Here is a 23,651-nt window from a genome sequence, read left to right as displayed (position 1 = left end):
GTATGTCACACAGAAAATGTGCCTGCTGAAATGCCCTACGTTCGCGGCGATATGTAACATGTGCGGCGTAATGGGCGCAATCGTCGTTTTCGCAGGTATGCGCACCTGACGCATGTTTACATGCGTGTATGTAGGGGGGGACTTTAAAAAAAATTGTTTTTTTAAAATTGTTTTTTATGTGTAACAATTGGGGGGAAACTTTAATTTTTTTTTCTATTTTTTTTTCCACTTAACTTTATTGCTATCACAGAGGGGGCTGAGAAACCCCTCTATGTGATAGCAAAAAAAGAGGTGACAGGCCCTCTTTATGGAGACATCAGGGGTCTCCAAGACCCCTAATGTCACCTAGGACCCATGAAGAAGCTGAGGGGGGGGGGCGCATGTCCCGAGACCTCACACAAGCGATCCGCTGGCTCGCTGCCTGTTTTCAAATAGCGGGCATTTCCCGCCCGAGCGAGCGGATGTAACAGGACGTGTATACACGCCCAGTTACATCCAAGAAGGTAGTTAATTAATATTTAGAGGCACACAGTAGAGAGAAGAAGGGAAAAAAAGGGAAAGAGCAGCACAGTTTTCCACCAAACACTAAACGAAGAAGATGGGACAGAAGCAGGTGAGGCTGGAGGTTCACTTTTATACACAGTGTATATGCAACTCAGGAATTGTTAGGTGAGCATTTTGTATATAGTTGTACAACTTTTTCTGCAAACAGACCCTCTGTGTCTGTTTTGCACAAAATACACTTAAACACACAATCTGCATTGATAAATTTACTTTTACATTATTTATTTTGAGTAATAAAAAATAACAACCAGCTGGTGTACCACATTAAGTTTGAAATTAAACATAGCTTGTGATCTCCTTAATGTTTATCTCTTAAACTTCTGATGAACATGTTTTTTTTAAAAATCTGCATAATTTACATACGGTTATTTTCGCATTTTAGTATTTAACGGTCTTACCAGATGGAGAAAGCTATTTGTTTTACCAACCCAGATACAAGAATCTTAAATTAGTTTATTTTGCAATTCGTGCTTTAGTTGCATTTCCAAATGCTAAATAATTAATTTACATATACACTTCTCTTTTCATTTTTATAGGGCTCTTTTTAATATATACCTAACCTGCAGTTAAAGAGATAATAAAGTCAAAACGTTTTTAAGTTATCTCAAATGCTGATTAAATCACTTACAATGGATGCTGCTCCTTGATGTTTAAAAGTTTTAGTTTCCTGCAGAATCAGTTGGTCTCCTGAGCACTGGCCCTGATATCCTGTTTTAGGGTGACCCCTTTCCCTTGCATGGTCCTATGGAGCCACCATTGTGTGTGCTAGTAAGCTGTATGTGTCTTTAAAAACACACAGGCGAAGTAAGACAAGGCATTCTCCTCCTCCACGTTTCTCACTACTCCAAGCTAGTAGATGGAGGGCTGCTGGAGACTGTGCTCTCCATTGTGATCTTGTTGATCTTCCTGCACAGGAAGTTCAGAGAAGCTGAGCTGAGAGAGTTGGGGTTAACAGTTTGGAAACAAGATGACTGCAAGTGCTTGGGCAAAAAAGTAAAGTAATATTTTGCTGGGCAATGTATAGCTGTTTGATATGGATTCATTATTGAAAAAAAAGTTTGATAGTTTAATGCAAATATAAGGGGTGATCATATTTCAGCAGAGGGAGAACTGATTATCCATGCAAGGGTAGAGCACGATCTCATATCAGGGTGGCTTTCCACAACCACCCCACATTGCAGCCTCCGATTGGTCTTTTAACTCCAGGGCCAGTTTCCCTTTCTTATTGTGTCCATCTATGCAGGCCTCATCTGGCTTGCTAGGCTCCCACTACACCATGTAATGAATTCTTTCTTTAAAGTGACATTAAACCCTCAGATTTTTTAACATAAACCAATACTGTAATGTGTGCCTTACTGTAATCCATGGTAGTTTCCCTTCTCTTTGCTGCTCTTCCTTTTAAATCTGTATCTGTTCTCATGCTGGGCAGAACTTCTATTTTGCAGCAGACTGCCTTGTCTCTCAAAGGGATACATGGTGTCTGTGTGCTGGTTTGAAACCTGAGCCAGCACTACAGGAAGAGGCAACCAGCTGCAAAGGGAAGTACTCCCCCAGCATGAGAAGACATGAGGATTTAAAAAGGAAGAGCAGCAAAGAGAAGGGAAACAACCATGGATTACAGTAAGGCACACATTACAGTATTGGTTTATGTTAAAAAATCTGAGGGTTTAATGTCACTTTAAGTTTATCTTCAACATGGACATTAAGTCACTATCTTATCTCTCTCTGTGTCTTGCCCTCACTGCTCTCTCACTCAAGGTACTACCCACCTCTTCACTCTTGACTTCTCTGCAGCCAATACCAACATCCTGCCCTTTCTGAAGTACTCACATTACTTCAAGTCCAGTTTATTTTTTATGCTCCAGCATAGCAATCAATGCTCACGCAAACGTGGTGAACGTACTGTATTACTTCTTTACTCAAAGAGATTCTGCGCAGTGTCAACAGTTTTAAACAGCAAGAATCGTCTTACAACATACGTCAAACTTCAGAAACACATTACCCTGGGCCTCTTACTTCATACAGAGGGTTAAAGATGAATTCCAATAGCTAAATACACAGAGGAAATACATATACAGTAGCTGTTTACCCTGCCAAAAGATTTGAATTTCTGTCCATCCAGTCCCAAGACTGGATAAATACATAAACTACCTCACTACCTTGTCTGTGTATGCAGTGATGTATTTTGTGATGTATATCTGGCATCCCTTTCTTCCCTAGGGATATGAATCTTCTTTTCAGTGATTATATGTGCTAGATGGTGCTTTGCATATAGCCAGTAAATAATCTGCAGCAGTGATGGGACAAAACATTTCTTCAAGGAGCAGGAATGCTGGAATTCTAGATAGAGTAATGTTTCTATGGGAAGGGACCCACATTGGGTCACAGATGTATTTGAGATGGGTCACCACATGACTGTGTAGCAAACCTAGCCGAGTTGGTTCAAGCACAAAATCAGTGGCATGTAATACACTTTATTTAAAGTAGTATAGAGTGGCTTCCCCTCTACGCTAATAGCACAATCTGTCAGTAACTGAATACAGCGTACACACTGTATCCAGCGACTTGACAGGTTACACAAAATGTCTTAACAGGAAGGGGTGGGGCAAATTTAGATTAGGGGGGTGTCTGAGCTTAGTCTTGCCTATACCAAAATACATCACTGCATACACACACAAGGTAGTGAGGTGAAAAGACCCCGGCACTAGTTAAAATATCCCAAAACATTATTAAAGGTTTAAAATGGTGTTATATATGACCATTGTTGTTATTTGTCTTTGATCTTGTTACATTTTGGTAAAATGTCTATTCTTAACGGTACCAATTTTTTTATTTGTGTCCTTGGTTTCAAAAGTTTAAGAACCCCGGACCAAGAAAGACACCAACAATTAATTAAAAGAGCTTTGTGTGATTGCTAGGGGAGTCAATTTGTGCAATGGGGGCTTCTTATTTGAAGAAATGTTTCCTGTATTATATTTGCAAAATGTCCTTGTATATTGCTTTTTGAATCTGTAGTGTTGATAGCTTATTTTTAAGACATATATCCAATGCTACTATATCTCTGTTTATAGCAGTTGCAATTCAACTTATTAAAATATGTCACTGTACTTCAGTCTGTCTCTATTAGAGTTTGAGGTGGCTGGGTACAGCAGATGTACAGACTCAAGTCCCAGAATTCATAGTTTTTTCTTACAGTATAATCAAAATGCCCTCAACACGGGTCAGCACGGTCTAGAATAAGTACAAACAAACAATGAAAATTATTATCTGAAGTACTTTGGCAATCGATTATAAATTATGTGCTTCAATAGAGAAAAAAAATTCCCACATGTAAGATCCTGGCAGAATAGGAAAATAACTTCATGAATAAACCAAAAAGAGCCTTTTCCAGGATTGCTTAATAATTCTTAGTCACCGTAACAGTGGGATCACTTCCAAAAGGTAATGGGGATGAGAGAACAAGTACAACTTTTTCTACCATGAATAGATGACAGTTTGGACCAAGCTAGATAAAATAATCTCTCCCTGGGGATCCAAGAGATACACAGGGGCTGCTCATCTCGGCCTAAACTTTGCAGAATCCTGTGATTGAAGATAAAAACATGGCATCTTTCATGCCAAAACACAGAGACAAAAGGTTTAGACTATAAAAGCAGGTCAAGTGAAGAGCAGTACAACAAACATTCTAAATATGGATTCTAAAAACTTACAATACATAGGAAAGCAAGCAGTAAATATAAGACACATAAAGATGCTACACAAGTCAACTTTTCTTTAAACAATATATTAAAGATAACCACTCATGGCTGGGAGTACACAAAAATATTTAGTCTGAAATCTGAACAACTGAGCAGGCTTGTATACTGCCTGCTGGTACTGTTATGCACTGTAGAGTTTGAGTCAGTATGTGGGGTCAGGCAGTTGTCAGGGCAGCAACTGTCTGGCCTCAGAAGACCTCTAAGACTTTAAACTAAACTAGACTTTAGACTAGTCAATGTTTTTACCCAAGATTCCCACAACTTCAATCCAAAATTCACTTTTTTACAAAAGATTCTGCTTAGAAATGTGTGACTCTTAAATAAGAGTTGTGTGAATCTTTGATTTTAAAAAATTGAAAAATAGTCCCCTTAAACAAAACCATCAGACTCAAAGTAAGACCAAATAAGGAGGAAATATAAATATTTCATAAGTAAGCGTACATGGTTATAATAACATAGGTATGAATGACCAGATTCCTACAAAAGTCTACTTGTGACTGGATTTCTTTTTGACACAGGTAACTAGAACTACTTAAAGGATAAGTGCATTTTAAAACATGGAGAACTCATGTTTATTTACTTTTTGCCCCTTTGCCCTGAGTGGACTGATCCAACCCTCACCCTCCACAGATGTATACTTACCAAGGTTCAGTTGCCACATCCTCTGTTTATTCACATCCAGCACCGCAAGTCCTCTTTCATGAGCGGCCATGAAAGTCTGAAAGTGCACCTATTCTTAAAAGTAAATCTGTCAGCCATTTAACCTTTTAAAAGTAAAAGATTAAGAGCAGGCAGCAAAAAGTGTCTGATATCACCTTTATTAGCCAACGTGCACCTAATTTAGTTACACTTTATTACTATGGACTTGACTTCCCTTACGAACTTAATAATAAAAATATTATTATTCAGGAGTTTTAAAGCACCAACAGTTTGCGCTGTGCTTTACAAAATAATGGGAGACAGTCCAATTACAATAAAAATCCATACAAGAGGTTTAGAAGGGCTCTGCTCATGAGAGTATAAAATATAAAAAGTCCCACCCACCTACCTGCACCCTGTCCTATAAGTGTGTTCTTAATAGACATTCAAATGCTTTACCTGGACCGATGGATAGCAACTGGGCAGGGATTAACCTTTAAGTCAAGGATATCAGACCCCTAGTAAAACAAAAACCAAATCAGGCAGGCACACCAAGAAAAATCTTCTGGCTTATAAAGGTGATAGTAGGAATCTTGTAGTAACTGCTCTTAGTCAAGACTAATATGACTGACAGTTTAGTTTTAAAGAAAAACCTCACTCACCATGGATAGAAAGACATAAATTACTTTATAATAGTGCACAAAAACTGTCACTTCCTTCACCCTCTTCCACATTACTACTGGTTTGAAGGAACATTACCAGCACTTCTGAGCTGCATCAGCTTGCTGCTCATTTGGCTTCCTCTAGATATCAATTCCACAAAATTCTTTGAAAAATCTAGAAAAACCAGTGCAGCATAAAGCACAGGTCAACAGATCAAACAGACAAAAACTGGAAGTATACATCACAGTAAGAGAGAGGTGGAGTTAAGAGTAATTTATATAATGCACTAATCTCACATGACTCAACCAATTCCCCATTCCCCCTTTAATTAACTCACCTTTCAGTTTATAGACTTCTCCATTGGCAGAATATACAACAATCATGTAGGGAGCCTCATCACTCAGGGAAATAAGAGATCCAGCTAGAGACAAGAACCCTCTGGGTTTCTGATTTTTGCTTGCCTCTGTCACAAAATACTGCAGGATTCCAGACTCAAAGTCCAGTATAAAATATCTGTAAAGGATACAAACATCATATATAATTTTTCTGCATTCTAAAACAATAAAAACACATTTAAATATAAAAAAAGCAGTGAAGATGTCATTATGTAAGCTTAGTACCCATCTATGCAGTTTGCCGAAACAATTAAAGAATAAGCCTTGACAGTACACTTAGCAGTTACCGTTCAGTCCTTACATACATCACATATCACTGGTTATGCAAAAATACAGTACATGTATACAAGAATGATAATTAATCTTGTAAGAATATATTTCTGTTAAAAAATACAGCTATATCTTACATCATATAACTCATATCTTGATTTCCATTTGTATTCCAATATTGATTCAATAGGCCATAAGGCCATGTCAGCTGGGTTTCAGAGTTAAAGTGAACTTGTACTGGCCCATGCTAGGACGTAACAGGATCTCTGCAGCCCCTACAACTACTGTAGTTAACCAGTCAGGGTTACAGTAAGGGTTAAAGCAAACCCATTACTACAGGTGACTTGTAGGAATATACCCATAACTGAATACCCAGGTGTCATTCAGAATGCTCTATTTGAAAAGAAAAATGCCCTATTAAAAAGGTATTTCCTAGAGCTATTCTTTGTAAACGTTGACATTAGCATACTGTAGGGACCTGGTTTTCTGGGGCTTCCAAATTGTGATCCATGTCATACAGAATGGACTCTGATGATGCTTAGTATAAAATATTGGGCTTATTTCTGTAAAACTATTATTTTAGCCCCTACTGCAACCCTTACATAATGCAAGCTGCTGAACACAATCCATATGGCTTTATAATGGCTGTAGCTCTTGGGTTGAATTGAAAATTCTGTTGGGGGTTAGTTGCCATTAAAATCAACAAGCAGGTAGCCAGGCAAAACTGAAATATGTTTTGGTGGAGTTGTCCTTAAATGCACTGTATATTTATTTACAGATCCCTGTGCTTAAATCACTCAAGAATGATGCCAGACCTGATAACACAGTCCATTGTAATCCAAAAAAGTGAATTAATTTTTAGCATCTCCATTTTAATATTTACAGCATCTAAAGCAATACAATCACACCCTTCTTTCCTGTTATCCAGCAGATTTATGCAAGAACGAGGTATATATCGTTATTTCCATGGCCTAACAAGCTGTCCAATATCCTCTGCCGATATTTGAGCCTTTGGAATTGTTACGTCACAACTTTGAGCCTCTTCATATTAATCTGACTGTGCAAGTGTTTTAAAGAAAACATGTCAATCATCTGTTGCACCTGCACATTTAACTGCCAAACGTTTAAAATTCACACTCTAAAGGAAAAAAAAATTTAAAAAATAATACATGCATATCATAAATATTCTATCTCGTTAGTTTTGAACAATCCCAATGACTATGAAAAAGCAAGTAAAAAATGGTAAAAATCACATAATGTCAATATGGACACGGGATTCAAATCTTAAAGGTGAATAGATAAGTATGTGTTTGTTACAAGGCCAACTCCTTGTCATAGTAAATAAAAAACAGTTTTATAAATGTAGAATGCCATACTTTAGCTGGATGCAGACCTGTACACAGAAAGGAAAACTACATATAAAAATGGTGCTACTGCACAGGGACTCGGGAAAACAAAGGTGGCCCAGTGGAACATGGTAGAGGATACAATACAGCAAACACCCTGTTCTGAAGGGCTGCTAACATGTTTCTAAATGAATTGTCTGTAGCTAGGATGAAGCCAGCGCAGAGCTTCTCAGTCAATGTTGCAAACAAGCCATTGCTTATTCATCTGCTTAGCATAGGCCAAGAGAAGAGACATCTCTATTTTTACACCAGGGAGTTGTTAGCATATTTCCAGCTTGCAGCACAGTTGACATACAACAGCACAAAAACACACCAAAAAGGTAAGTAGGTACAAGTAGCTGTCAAAGAATCAACTTCAGATCAGCTAGTCTCTTTAGTCACTAACCCTAAACTAGGCATGTAAAACAGTGGGCTGAATTGAGAGAACTGGATCTTCAAGGGGGCCGCATTGTCTACTGTGAGATACATTATGTCTAGGAAGGGCCTCTCCAACTTAATTGCCCAAAATAAAAATAAAAAGATGATGGCAGTTAGGAATATGGCATTATTGTAAAACTGCAACTTACAGTATTTATAAATCATTATCTGAAGTATTTAGCTGGAAGTCCTTACATATACTTATAAATTCTTTAACCACTGAGGGCTGGAGTGGAGGCGCAAGAGGGCTGCATGTACCCCATAAAACAAAACACCAGTTTGACTTGCCTTCCCTAAACTAAAGCCTGTAATACACTGCATGTGAAGCAGCAGAGAGTGGTAGTGCACGGACCGTCGTGTACAGTGTGTCAATTTATTTTCCCTCCGGTGCGTCATCTTACGAGCTGAGCGTGCCGAGATGAAAAATGTCATCTTTAGCCAATCGGCTTGTGCGTATAAACCCATGTGTCAGCATGCAAAGTCCATTTGCTTGTAATGCGTGAGAGGATTGGCTGAAGATGCAGTCTTCACACACGCATATGAACGTCCTTGCCTCGCAGTTTTGCTTTATTCCGTACAGCTTTGCATGCAGTGTGAAACGGGCTTTGCCTGTTCAACCAAGCCCTGTGAAACAGAGGGCAGTCAAAGCCAGCACCACAAAAATGTGTAAGAATATTACTTGTTGGGAGACCTAAAGTTGACTTAAGATCTATATTAAGAGCTTTGGCATAGTATTGCATCCATCAGTGCTGATAATGTAGAAAGAAATGTTAGCAATGGCACTGGTAAAGTGAATCGTTTAGAGTATGATAAAATGTGGCTATGTGGAGAACCGAGGCAGAATTGGCAGATCTCCCTGCAGTCACAATACATTGTTGGCACCCTATTGCAAATACAGACTCTAAAGGTAATGGGAAACAACATACTGGATGTAATTAGTGTCAGACACCAGATTTGCATCTTCATGCTGTGATAATGGTTATTACAACAACACACAGTAAAGCACAAACTTCACTCTGAATGGCCTCCATGCGCCACAACCCACAGAACTGAACTATCGGTGCAACAAAAAAAAAGATGATTGTGTGTTAAAAAAATGAGTTGTGGTGTGCTGATGGCCCATTAAAAATTAGTGGTGTTACTGTAGTATTAGTGATTTTTTTACACTAAATATCATTTTTAGTTACCATTTTGAGTTAAAGGGTTAACTGTTTCCACTGAGTTTCAGTTAATCCTCTATTTCATTTTATTGCCTTACAAGGGGACATATACTGTAGGTAGGCATCCTTGATGTCTGTAAAGGGCCATGAAGTCTCCCAGCTAGAGGGAAACAATTACTGACCTGGTGAATTACATATGAAATTGCTGTATGCAAATTAAGTTGAGAGTTTTCAGATCAGGAATAGGATGTGTGCCCCCATTTTGCCTTGGGCAGGGTCAACAGATTTGAGTAAAAACCTTGAAACCTTTACCATTTGGCAAAGGCGATACCTTCCTGAGATAGACGTTGTGTCAAGGCAGCATGGAGGTCAATCTAGTGCTGAATCAATGAAGGCAGATTTGACAGCAAGAAGCAGGGTGGGGTTAAAGATTGAAATTCTAACTTGTAGCCCCTGGACATCACATTCCTTACTTTAGCATCTAAAAAATCCAGCAGATGTCCCTCCACTTGCAGCAGTGGGGGTGTCCCCTTACTGTTAGGAGGAATTGCTGGTAAATTTGGAGGTCCAACGTTTATGTTGGAACTAGATACCGGACTTGGCCGAGGACTTGCAAGCCTGGAGAGGGGGACGAAATGAACTCTTCTTCCCAGGTTGGGGCTTTGGTCTCTTTTTTGGGGCAGAGGTCTTTCCTCCAGTGACCTTGTAAAGGTAGGGTTCAAACAGGTGTTCGCCCTCAAAGGGCATGCATTACAATTCTGCAAACCAGCATTTGATCTGCCACATGTAAACATTCAGTAGTTAGTCTAAAAATGCAAAGGGCAGCGGGCAAGAGTTCGGTAGAGACATCAGGTCTCCTAGGACACAAGCAAAAAACTGAGGCATCTAAGAGTGGGAAGGGTCTTGCCAACTGACACTTATTGTTTGGCAGAGTCCAATTGCCCTATAAGCAGCAATATAAAACAGTCCTCCTACATCCCTTAAAGGAGAACTATGGAGTTCTATATTTTCTTGATTAATGCATTCCTTAGGCTAAATAAGTAAATTATGTAATTTACTCTAATAAGCCAAAATGCACAGTAAGGCTGTGGCTAAGCTAAGCGCCGCAATGAGGAGACATCCCGACGTATCTGACGGGATCCTCCCCACTGATCTTCCTCACTGTGACTGACAGTGATTCTTGAGAGCTGCTGCGCGTCCACGAATATATGGACATGTGCAGCAGCTCTCTCCTTACCTGCACGTCCCCGTGTGCCAGCCGGGCTCCTTCCCCCCCTCTCTCTCTCTCCCTGCCCTGTGTGACACTGACATAATAAAAAGATCGTGGATCACTGATGACAGAGGGGAAGGAGCCCTCTCTCTCTCTTCAGCATTTACTACAAATGGGAACGTCCATATATGGTAAATTATGTCACTGGAGATCGGATGCTTGCCAGTCTGCAGGGATCCCCAGTGACACCATTTACCATATATGGACTTTCCCATTTGTAGTAAATGCTGAAGAGAGAGAGAGGGCTCCTTCCCCCCTCTCGCTCTCCCTGCCCTGTGTGACACTGACATACTAAAAAGATTGTGGATCGCTGATGACAGAGGGGAAGGAGCCCTCTCTCTCTCTTCAGCATTTACTTCAAATTGGAAAGTCCATATATGGTAAATTATGTCACTGGAGATCCCTGCAGATCGATGCTTGCCAGTCTGCAGGGATCCCCAGTGACACCATTTACCATATATGGACTTTCCCATTTGTAGTAAATGCTGAAGAGAGAGAGAGGGCTCCTTCCCCTCTCTCATCAGCGATCCCCAGTGAATTGAGGATGTCAGCGTCACACAGGGCAGGGAGAAAGAGAGAGAGGGGAAGGAGCCTTCTCTCTTCATCATTTACCACATATGGGCAAGTCCATATATGATGAATGATGTCACTGGGGATCCCTGCTGATCGGATGCTTGCCAGTCTGCAGGGATACCCATTGACATCATTCACCATATATGGACTTGCCCATTTCTGGTAAATGATGGAGAGAGGGATGGCTCTTTATCCTCTCTCTCTCCCCCTGTGTTATACTGACATCCTAATTACTGGGGATCGCTGATGAGAGAGTTGAAAGAGCACTGAATGTGCAGGGAGGCTGAGTCCGTCTCTTGCTGCTGCCTTCTCACTTCAGACTCCGCCTCCCGCTCACAAATGCCAGCGTGCACGAGCTGACAAAACACAGGTGTGCACGATGAGGAAGCGCGGCCACAGCAATGAGATAATTTGAAAAAAAAGCCGTGGGCGGGCTGGATCAAATGTTAACGCCCCCTAAGAGGAAAGGAGCTTGGAGCAGGGTTGAAGACGGCCATTTACTACAGGTTTTGAGGGTTTTATCTGTGATGTGCTGCGACTTTAGAAAAAAGGAAGATGCTACTACAATCAAGGTAAGGGGTATTTTTATTTGCCCTTAAGTCATAGTTCTCCTTTAATGAGCAATTAGGAAATATTATATTTTTTGTTCTTTTTTATAAATACCGTTAAAGTTACAGTTTTAGTTTGAATATGCCTTGTAGATAAAAATTGCATGCACATTTCAAAAGATTTTTAAACTGTCATGCTGTTTTCAAGACTGCTTGGAGATATCAAATGCAGAGTGGAAATTTTGATGATATCAACATTGGCCATAAAAGAGTAGTTGCGTCTTGATCCCTTTTCTCATCTCACCCTTATTACTTCTACCAAACTATTACAACATTACAGATATTTTCCAAAGGATGAACTTGAAATGTGTCAGTGTGTTTCACTGACCACAAAAAATGACTCTTATCTTCTATTGTAGAGAAGAGATTTCAGAAGATATAAAATAATTGTAAAAATGATCTTGACAAGCCTCTTGCTTTCATGATCTCTGACACAACTCAGTGTGAAAGCATATCATGAGCATTACCCTGTCATGGTTAGTTGAACAAGCACAGCAAATGTGCCTTCGCAATATCGATTGTACCGCCAAGAGAAAGGGGAGACAATCACAAAGGAGAGTCCTGGCTGTAATGTTAATGCTGTTTCTGTGCAGGTAATCAAACATGTATTCAGGATGAACAAAAAAAGAGATAATGGAGGCATGAAAACCTTCTGAGATTCAATGGGATAGTTTCATATTGTTATGTTCCAGTGCTTCTATGAACTGGTTCATATGAGCCTGAACCATCAGCAAAGAACAGCTGTCACTCAAACCCCTAAGGACACGTTTACTTTCTAGCTGTTCGATTGAGAAATTGAGATGCAATTATTTAGTACAAAAAAAAGAATCTGAATGGGTTTATTCTAAAGCACTGCAGAATGCATTTAAATAACAGTCATAACAACCATAATAATAATAGTAATAACAGTATCGAAATTAATCTAAAATTTGTCTTCCACATGTATGTTGTGGGTTCTTCTGTGTGGCTTATATTGTATTATCTAGTAAATCTGTAGCTATGGCATTTCATATGAACAAGAGCTGCAGCTAATGATTATTCTCCAAATCGATTAGTTAGCCGATTATTAAGTTTGATTAATTTGGATTTTAAAAATGACTCCAGTGATGGACTACTAGTTTGTATTGAGATTGCAGTCCATCACAGGAGCAAGCTTGGAGCGGTGCAAGTAAAAAAAAAAAGTGTGGTGTGCAATATAGTGACATGGAAAGTGTAAAATTATACAGCAATCAATGCAGAATGGCACCGGCTATAGAGGACTACAAATCCCAGCAATAGTACATTATACGACGCAATGCAGCACGTGGAGCGTGGATGCGGGCGGGTCTGGCAGCGACGAGCGTGAGGCGGAGAGGAGGTGCGGCCTATGTGGAGCCGTGAACAGGGCCAACTAATCGAAAACCGATTAATCGATGATTGTAAACCAGGAATTTTTTTATGAACCCTTGCAGTGGGGCTACCCCTGCACTGCAAGGCCTAAGTGCTTATTTGTGTCTAGGTGCTAAAATAACAAAGATATACTCACCTGAAGCTCCGAGCCGTCCAGCTGTCACAGCACTCCCTACAGACTGTATCCCCCCACCCTGCCGCATTGAAATTTTCCTCAACATCCTCATGTCTATACACTGTGTACAGACGTTGATGATTTACGGGCTCTTACACTGCTGCAGAGGAGCAGGAGAGACGATGGAAAGTAAAGTCTTGCGATGGTCGTAAGGTGTATGGGCACCTTAAGAAGAAGCTGGCTCAGAGCTTCGGGTGAGTATAACTACATAACTTTGTTATTTTTGAGCCTAGACACAAACGGGCACTTAACCCTTGCAGTGCGGGGGTAGCCCCACTGCAAGGGTTAATGAAAAAGTCTCCAGGTGTTCTTCTTTAAGGTAAGAATTACTCTGTGATAGATCATTCTTTAGGCACAAGTATTATATTCTATTAAGGTAAGGTTACCAGATTCTCAAAACGAAATCCAGGGACACCCTTGTGACCCCACCCACTTTTAACCACACCCAAAAAACACACACCATTTGTAGCCACACCCAAAAATCACGCCCCCATTTTTAGCATGCCTAGAAACAATTGATAACAGACTTCTGGAAGAAGAAGCAGACATTAAGAATGTAAAGACAAAATGCCCTGGGTATTACAAGGAGTGAAATAATGCGTTGTGCGCAGCAGTCGATATAACAGTGGGAGAGCAGCTGAAGATGCATGTTTAAATAAACCATGAGTCTACTCTACTATTTGTCATGAATGTGTAACAAACAGGGATCAGGAGTGTGTAACACACGGACAAAGGGATGCATGGGTCTGAAAAGTATAATGCAGAACACAGAGGTCAAGAGTGCATGGCGCAGAGAACAGGAATCAGGAGTATATAATACATGGAATAAAGAGGTCAGGAACAAGTAATGCATGGAGTACAGGGGTCATAAGTAGGTAATACATGCAGTACAGGGGTCATGAGTAGTTAACGCATGGATTACAGGGGTCATCATTAGGTAACGCATGAAGTACAGGTCATCAGTAGGTAACGCATGGAGTACAGGGGTTATCATAAACTACCCCCTCTTCCCAGTACAATTCCACCTGCAGCGGTTCTTTCACTTCTTCTCGGATCTCCGCTGCATACAGATGGGAAGAGCAGCGGGGATCCAGAGAAGCCCCACCGGCGGGAGGAGAGGATATTGCGATCTACCAGTGATCGCTACGCAACACCCCTGTCTTAGAGAAATACAGGATCTCATAAAAACTAGCAAACTGGGTGTAATAGAATCTGAGTCTGTGAGCAAGGTAACCCTCAGGCCCTTAATATTGGCCACACTGACCATAGCTGATTATTTACTAGCCACCCAAGCAAACAATCTACCATTTTTTTCACCTTGTTCAAACATATGCTGGGATAGGTGCAATAGCGTTTTTCTAGTCACCTCTTTCAGATGCCTAGCCCCCAATTCCGCTCCAACCAAAGTGTCCTTTCGGTCCCTTAGGAACCTACCATTAACAAAGTGATATTGGCCTCTGATGTAAGCTTTAAAGGCATTCCAAACAACTTCAGAAGGAGTTCCTTAGAAAAAGGTGCTTCGGAAGGTAATCTGCACATTGCTAATGCCTAGCATTTAATTTAAAATGAAAAGTAACCCTTAATGTGAGAAGCTCTAAAACTTAAAGCTCAATGCCAAGTGGGAAAAGGTCAGAACTTAGGTTTTTATTGGTGTCAGTCAGGGGCGTCCCAAGGCTGGGTGTCACCCGGAGTGGAGACCGGTTGACACCCTGCCGTGACGTCATTGCACATGCATGTAACGGCATCACACATGCGCAGTCATCTAATTGACGCCTGCCGGTGGCCATATTAGTGATGGACGCCGGCAGAGAGGAGGGGAAGTTCACCCGGCGGGATGAGGTGTGCCGCCGGGTCCCCTCCCCTCTCCTGACACTGTTGGGCTCTCAGTCCATGACTAAGTGCCGACTTTTTAGAGGGGGGACACACCAAAATGGTGTCACCCCTCCAATGGTGTCACCCCCCTGGTGACGCCACTGGTGTCAGTATACCCTTTTGGGAGATTGCAGGTAATGTTTGATCTCTGAAACATCAGGACCAGGTAAGACAAGAAAATTGTCAGCAGGACAGGAAGGCACAGACTGCTATAAAAATCTCACCAAAATTCCAACTCAACTCAACTCAACTTCCAAGTTACTCAATTAAGAAAGTGTTTTCTACTGGATTGTCCACATATTGCCACTACCAACTGTCCCTCTGATACCCTGTTGGTGGGACAGGAAGTGAGGTTAGAATTTCTGAAGGTGGGGATAAACAACAGCAACAAAAAAACTGACAAAGGTTCTAACACGTCCCCCTCTATCCAAAACTAAAAAAAAAAATGCCTGGAGATGGGCTTTTAGCTGTAGAAGAAGAAATTCTAAGTTTCCAGGTATCTAGGGTAGATTCAGAAATGATTTACTATTTATAATGTTATTCACACTGGTGTAAGATGTCTTCAGTCTCATTGTAAGAAGCTCAAGTGCCTGCACCATTGCTTTCTGCATATTTAAGACAATTTATAGAGATGAAATGCAATAGCTACTGCAAATTCAGAGAGGAAATGGCAGAAAATGTCTTTGTCAATCAATGTAGCTCAGCTGAGATGTTCAAGTATGAATACATTGCTTCAATACTAAGCAATAAATATATACAGTATAGGACTGCCTATTATACAACCTATTGCATTTTTGTCTCTAAGGGATGTGATACATTTCTTCAACAGACATTTCAATATCTTCCTCACATACGAAACTCTACAGCTGCCAGTTGTATTAGAGACACAAGTAAAATCAGTAAATTATTTCAAAAGTTGAGCATCATATTTGTGTACTCATTATCCACAATAAGCTGTTCCAGAGTTGTATTTACTCTGTGGCAGCAGGATAGGAGCATGCAGTTGCAAATCTGCAACTGGCTTTAACCTTTTTGCCTTATCGCTGCTTTACCTGGCAACCACTGGTGGGACAATCCATTAATGAAACTAGAGGGGTCCAGTTAATTTTATGTAATCAGTTGTAGTAACATGGAGCCATCATTTTCTTATTGACTGATAGACTGTATGGCCACCCATGGTTGTTCATCCATTAAATTGGGCATGGTCAATTTTTTATTGTTCAAAAGTTTCTGAACTGATCTTTTATATCCTTATTTAAATACATGTATAAATATTTTATTTTAAAACGTAACATCTAATACAGGGTATTTCCTTCACAGGGTTAAAGTAAAGCTCAGAATATCTTCACTTACTGGACTCAAAGGAGGGTCATTAGTTCCAATCAGAATACCTCCACTTACTGAGCTAAAAGGTTTAAGTGTTAGAAGTGTGTGAATCCACTTCAGCGCTATGAGAATAAGCACTTTAGAAACAGATCCATACTCGCATTAAATCTTGATTTTTTTTTCAATATCCATAAAGAAAAACCATTCACAAGTTGTGCCATCATGTTCTTAAAGGAGAACTATGAGATGAGTGATTTCCACTCACCTCATAGTTCTAGCCGACCTGTGACAATGAGACTGTCACAGGTCGGCTCAGTAGATCGGGAGGTGAGCGAACACATACCGGGTTCGCTCACCTCTCGATCCTGTCACGGCTCTCTGCCGTGACAGGGGGAGGGGCTGGATTCCCCTCTTCCCGCTCCGATCTGCCAGCGCTGACTGGCGGAACGGACGGGGGAGGGGGCGGGTACAGCTGGCTCTGCTTCTAGATAGGCAGAGCCAGCTGTCACTCACACATCTGGGCGGATCTCGACGTCGATGTCAGGCTGCGGCGTCTCAGTATACAGCTCGCGGTATACTGAGCTTAGGGTAACGGGAGGACGCTAGTTTGTGTCCTCCCGTTACCTTAAGGAGAACTATGGGGAAAAACACTGACCCCATAGTTCTCCTTTAAGAATGTCTAGTGAACTCTATTGCCACGATACACCTAAAAGAGAACGGAGGTTTTGGATCATTTTTTTTGCCTATTTAATGTCATGAGTATTTATAATCATCAGTCACAATTCAGCCAGAGCATAGTCTGAGGGGGGTTTTCACCCACTTTAAACTGTAGGGTATAACAATGGAGATCTGAAGTCAACTTTTTGCAATATATGAGTGGCCCATCAATGTAGCAGTGTGCCCAACATGTTCTTTTCGACCCCCAAAGCAAGATAAGTCATATTTTCTGTACGTTTATCCCTTTTATTTAAAAGTAAACTGTACCTTCTAGGTACTGCTCATCCAGGGATATTAAGTATAAAAAGGAATAGTTTTTTGATTGCTCTAAAAAACACACAAATCTGAAGAGACTGTTGTGTTACTATTGTGTGTGTAGCTGTGTTATATCATCATGGCCTTAAAGCTAGGTTGTAAGTCATTGCCAGAAAGGGATCTGTGTGTTTGATGTGTGTTTGTCTGGGGGGGCAGTGGGAGAATTGGCCCCACCAAGACTCTAGCTCGCAGGATAGCTTGGGGAGTTTTAGAGGCATGGGGTAATGACTTATGTTTAGTTAGAATTTCAAACAAACAAAATCGATTTCAGAACGTTAGTTAGACTTTCTAATCATTGATGCAGTGAAATCGATGATCCGCAGTGACGAAAAAATTAGAAGGAACATGTTGGAAAATTTTTCTCAAAGGAGCATGTTGGAACATTTTTCTCGATCAAACAAAATTCTAACCGTAAATGTGTTTTTCGTTCAGAAAACTGCATTAATTCCACAATCCGAATGTTAAATAAAAACGAAGATCAAATGAAATTTTTAATGAAAATCGCCAAACCTCTGATGGTATTATCGATCTTTCCAACGTGTGAAAATCTACCTGTGTATACCCTACTTTAGGCTTCCACACAGACATTAGAGTGCCCCAGACTGTATGCTAGATTTGCTTCTGCACACATGTTCAACTAGCCAAATTTTGATGAATCTCCAGTGACAGGCAGTGGCACTGCAGGAGACTGTAGTTGTGTGTTCGCACATACACTAGAAGTAATATCTTGTCTGTGGATCTGCCAGTGTGCTGGTCGAATTCTGAGAACGAGCAACAGACGCATAGTCTGTCCTGCACTCCTTTGGTAACACCGTCTGCAATCCATGACATCTATTTAAAAATCTTTTACGTTCTATAAAATGTGTTTACATACTATATACCTAACCTCTTCTTTTGACCAAGTACAAAAGACACAGACTATTGCTTATTCTGACTGCAACATCCACCCAACCAACCTTTGAGTGGCTATGCCCCCTCTCTGCCAATCCCCCTAGTGGCTTCCAATAGCACAACAAAACCATCCACAACACTGCCCCTGGTTACATCACTAATCACATCTCAAAATATCACCCAATCTGTCCACTCTGCTCCTCCCAAGACCTCATGCTTCTTAGCTACCTTATCACCTCCTCCCATGCTCGCCTCAAGGATTTCTCCAGAGCCTCATTCCCTGGAACTCTCCACCCCAATTTGTCTGGCTATCTCCTATTTTCTCTGCCTGTGGGTGATTGCTAAGCATTCATCCCTACAGGGAAGCCTATCTTGCCTCCTCCTAAAAACTGTAATTCGACTTCCTCTAACAACTCACCTATCACAGTTATTACCTTCTGTTTTACTTGTCCCTCCTTTTCAATTGTAAGTTCTGACGAGCAATTCTCTTGTACTGAATTGTATTATAACTGTACCGTCTCCATTTATTTTGTAAATCCTTGAGCAAACTGTTGGCACTAAATAAATCCCGTATTACAATAATAACAATACTGCTTTCCACTAACAACACTTATCAGATATCACACATTTTTCATAGCAAGCCAAATTTCCTTTCCTAGTAATTCTATTAATATTTAAGTAATCCGCTAATGCTGTTGGCAATAAATTTCACTATTTTTCATTTAATTCACATTCAGCCCTATATTTTTCAATCATATAAAGTGATTATCAGTAGTAGCAGTATTCATTATTAGTAGTCATTTTCACTTAAATGAGTTGATGTACACATCAATCCAAGTCCCAAAAGTCAAGTTTTATTAGGCTGTATCTCCAAAGTAAAGTAACACTGTATCATTTCTATTCAACAAGTGCTCTTTTGTGTTACTCCAAACCATATTCACTTGCACAGCATACTCGAATTTCTGAAAAGACCAGCACTGGCAGCTCACTTTGCGATTGCCCTTCATCTGTATAAACTTGCAGGCAGTGAGAGTGTCTCTGTTCTAACTCATTTAGCCATGTGTTATGAATTGACCAGAATACCAGTATATCAAATGATATAGGCAAATTGAGCTACTGTGGAGAATAACCTTAAGCATGCCACCTGCTAGCTGCAAGTGGCAAATATGAAATATTCTTATAGTCTCCTGAGGGTCAGGCCTTGTTAATATAGTTTCTTTCTCCAGGTGGTACCTGCAGGTGGTACAACACCACCTGCAGGTGGTTCCCCTCATGTTCTAATGATTGGGCTGCTTCTTTCTTTCCTCTTACTACTGGTGTTCTTTTCCTTTCTCAACTCCCTCCTCCCTCCCCTTTTTTTCCCCTTTACCCCTTCTCTTTGCCCAGTGTCATAGCTCCATTACCATACTGTTCCCCCCCTTGATGCTCGAGGATGCCCTTGATATCACCTCCTGGAAAGATTGTTATTGGCCTCTTATATCAGCATTTCCAGATTAATATATTTTTTTATTACTTCATGAAGATCAGCCCTGCCTGTCACCTTCTATTTTAGCTATGTTTGTTAGCAACCATTTTGACTTATGAAGACACTTGCTTTGTATCACACCTCTCTTTTGTTGTTTCATCTGTGTCCTTGCTTGTTTTGTTTATACTGAAATTCTTTAAATAAAGAATTGACAAAATCATTTCTTATACAACTTTTTATATTTATCTAAGCAAAAAATATAATATTTTGTGTTTTTTAATTTGTTATGCAAGTTTTTAAGTCCTGATAAAACATTTAAGTAGAATTCATGCTGACTTAAAGTGAACCTGTGGCCAGGCTATGGACATTTAAGTTTTTCCATATTTGAAACGTGTCGTAAATGAGCTTTAGAACAAGACCCAACTGACCTGTGTAACCACAGACATGGTGGAGCAATTCATCCTTAACATTTACAGCAAAAGCACTTTTACTTTCACTCAGCAGCTCAGCACATCTTGCTCCCCCTCCTAGCAGTGATTTGGCAGCCAATAATCACTAATTTCAACACAGGGCAAGAGCACTAAACAAGGAGAGCAAAGAGAGATGTATGGTAGCTGCTAGAGACTTGACTTCACTGCTTCTCTTTTGAATTTGTAGAAATAATTGCTCCACAATGCCTGCAGCTACTGAGGTCAGTGAGTACTTGTTGTAAACCTCATTTTCTGCTTGTTAAGAATACGTTAATACTTTAATGTCCATAGCCTGGCCACAGGTTCACTTTAAAGGAGAACTCTAATCTGTTAAAAGATTTTTTTTAATGTGCAATAAATACTACTATCAGTGTGGATTTATGTTTAAAAGGCTCACTTCTCTCTTTAGCAGGCTTTTTCGCCCAGGTTCCATTGAAACCAAAGGATCCTCCAGCAGTTGCTAGGGGTTTCTCTTTGGCAGATTTATCTCCTACCTACAATAACCACCATCATAAGGGAATAATTTGCCAAGGACATATTGTACAGTGAAACAGTCTCTTCTTCACTGACCACCAAATCACTGTATATTTTGAGTGAAAAAGTACCTCTTTCTTGCCATGAATTTTAAAAAAATGCTGCTTCCAAGAGGTCAGCTTAGGGAACCTAGCTTACATGGTTTGTGTTTTTTTTTGTCCCTGTTAGCCTACCTGACCATAACATGTATAGTTGTACTGCACTCTTTTAAACAAAATATCCTGGCTTTCTAAAACACCAAGGGGCTAAGATATGAGCTCCTTTCCTTGCAGGTGTCTTGGTACACCCCTTATCCTGGTGAACCCTTCCCAAAAACAGTCCTATTATAATCATGTGTGACTTTCCCAAATTGGTGCAACCACTCTTGATTTAATGGCCTAAATTCACTCAGGCCAATGGGTCTTACTGAGTGTACAGATTTTGATTTGGGGTTTCTGGAGTTTCGCAATATTGTTTGTTAAGACACTTGTTAGGATGTGATATGTTTACTTTGTTTCCATAACTGTGAAAAGGGGTTGTATTTTTTTAAATGTTATTCTGCTGCAGCTACTATGAATAACTGTACTGCCATTCCAAAAGCTATATAAAGTAATAAAACAAACTGCAAGATGAAAAATGCGAAACACTCTTTACTCAACTGGAAAAGGTGCGCCAGTCTATTTCACAGCCCATTTAATAGAAGCACAGTCTTTACTATTGTTTCAGCCAGCGATATGGAATAATAGGTTCAGAATAGGAAGGACCTGTAAAAACCAAACTGAACGCTTAAATGTATGGAGAACAGTCTGGAACAAACATCAACATACACATGTAAATTGAATAAAAATATATTTAGGCATTGCACAGGTGTAGGTAATCAAAATCAATTTGACTCTCTTATTTTGGGTTGTTGACTGTTTAAACTACTGTCTATCTTAAATCTGCAATTTGCATACAGAGAAAAAATGATTTTAATAAGCCTGTCATTTATAATATTTAAATGAAGCCGAAATGCTCCACATCATTACAGGAAACACCTGGGGAAAGCAGATGGTCATATAAAACTAATCACCCACATAAAATCACAATACCCGCTGCATTCAATTGAAAAATCACATTTCATTTTGCAGCAGTTTTTAGAATTGTAATTTATTTTTTAAAAACACTTTAGGTGCGTCCCAAACCTTTACTCTTCTAGAGTTCCATGTCAGGTGGGCTCACTATAATTAATGATACATTCATTAAACCACCATACGTCTGGAATTCTAACTTAGGCATCACGGTGATTTATTATCACCCTTAGGTAACTACCTAAAGGGTGATTTTAATCTCATGCTACTTGGGGATTTAACGCAAGCCTCTACTGAAGATAACTGTACTAACCTGTCAATGTATATAGTAGAAGGCACCATCAGGTACAAGCACATTGTTCAGCATTTTTCTAGAGTGTTCTGGGGGCCCTAAAAACCAAACATCCTAACATGCAAATCTGTAGGAAAACAGCACTTGGCCCCACCACCTACCCCTCTATTTCGGTCCATTATCAGTTGGGCAGCCGCACTGACCAACACTAAAGTTGGGTTCATACCTAGGCGTTTCCAAAACACGCGTTTTACGCGTGTTTTTTCCGGACGTTTTTTGAGCCAATTGTCTAGCATTTTCGCGCGTTTTTTCACACTTGAAAACACGCGACGTATGCACTTTTTTTATTGACTACAGAGGCGTCCAACGAAAAAGAATTCCGGTCTTTACGGAGGCGTTGTGTGTTGTGCTGTTGCATGTTGTGCCCTGTGCGTTGTGTGTTGTGCCCTGTGCGTTGTGCTGTTGTGTATTGTGCCCTGTGCATTGTGCAGTTGCGTGTTGTGCCCTGTGTGTTGTGCTGTTGCGTGTTGTGCTGTTGTGCCCTCTGCGTGGTGCTGTTGTGCCCTGGGTTCGTTTGTGATATGCAGGGTGACATATGGCATGTGTGACCCTCCTACATATGTATACCACAACCATTAATAATAAAAAATCCTTTTAAAAAACTTTAACCAAATACACAAACTCATAGTTAAATAGTAATAAAACATTATAATTATAAATATTATAAATAGAAAAATTGCATACAGGAAAAGTGCAATAAAATAATGGCTTGGCCAGCTGATTTGAAAAATGTTCCGGAGGGCTTGGCAGCGAAAGGGTTAAAGCGCGTTTATATGCCCTGTAGGAAATAATGGGATTTTGGTGTTTGAGCGTTTTACAGAGCGTAGGAACGCGCTGTAAAACGCCCAGGTGTGAACCGGGACTAAGATGTGGAAGGGGCAAATACTAAACATGAATTTCCTAGATGAAGTCAAGATTTGCATAATAGATTGCCGGGGTTTCAGGACTTCTGGGGTGCTCTAAAAAAATTTACCTTTATCTGTAATACAGGTACAATTTACACTCTTATTGGAGGCCACCACATTTACACCATACCAAAATCTAATGCATTTTCCCTCATGCCTGGTGCAGCTTCTAGCACTAGAGTTGACACAGCAGGAAAAAGGCATTGGACTTTGCAGGAAAGGGGAAAGAGTTGTCTCACCTCCACTCAGGCACATTATTGAAAATTCCTCCGACATTTAACTCGGGCGGTGATAGTCCCACTATGGCATCCAGAATGGCTGTACAGTGGCACTAGGGTTGCCAATATTTTCCCTCAAAAATAAAGGATGGGGGGAAGCTTTATTTTAGACCTGGGTACAAGCTGCCAATGTTGTTGCATATAAACCTAAGTACCTAATTTGATCTGACTGAGGGTCACTGTCTGGAAT

At 40.3% G+C, this 23,651-nt stretch overlaps 1 protein-coding gene across 2 annotated transcripts in view; it reads right to left on the bottom strand.

The window, feature by feature from the left end:
* Positions 1 to 23,651, bottom strand: part of OSBPL10 (oxysterol binding protein like 10) — a 277,812-nt gene that overhangs the window by 188,256 nt on the left and 65,905 nt on the right. For both annotated transcript variants that reach the window (XM_018563756.1, XM_018563757.1), the window contains exon 2: positions 5,962 to 6,137. In XM_018563756.1, coding sequence (XP_018419258.1) covers positions 5,962 to 6,137 — 176 coding nt within the window. The remainder of the gene's footprint in view (positions 1 to 5,961; positions 6,138 to 23,651) is intronic.

Source organism: Nanorana parkeri, unplaced genomic scaffold, assembly GCF_000935625.1.
Source record: "Nanorana parkeri isolate BGI_ZX_2015 unplaced genomic scaffold, ASM93562v1 scaffold692, whole genome shotgun sequence".
Classification (NCBI taxonomy): domain Eukaryota; kingdom Metazoa; phylum Chordata; class Amphibia; order Anura; family Dicroglossidae; genus Nanorana; species Nanorana parkeri.
Note: the sequence above shows the minus strand (reverse complement) of the source record. Positions and strands in the feature narration are given on the sequence as shown.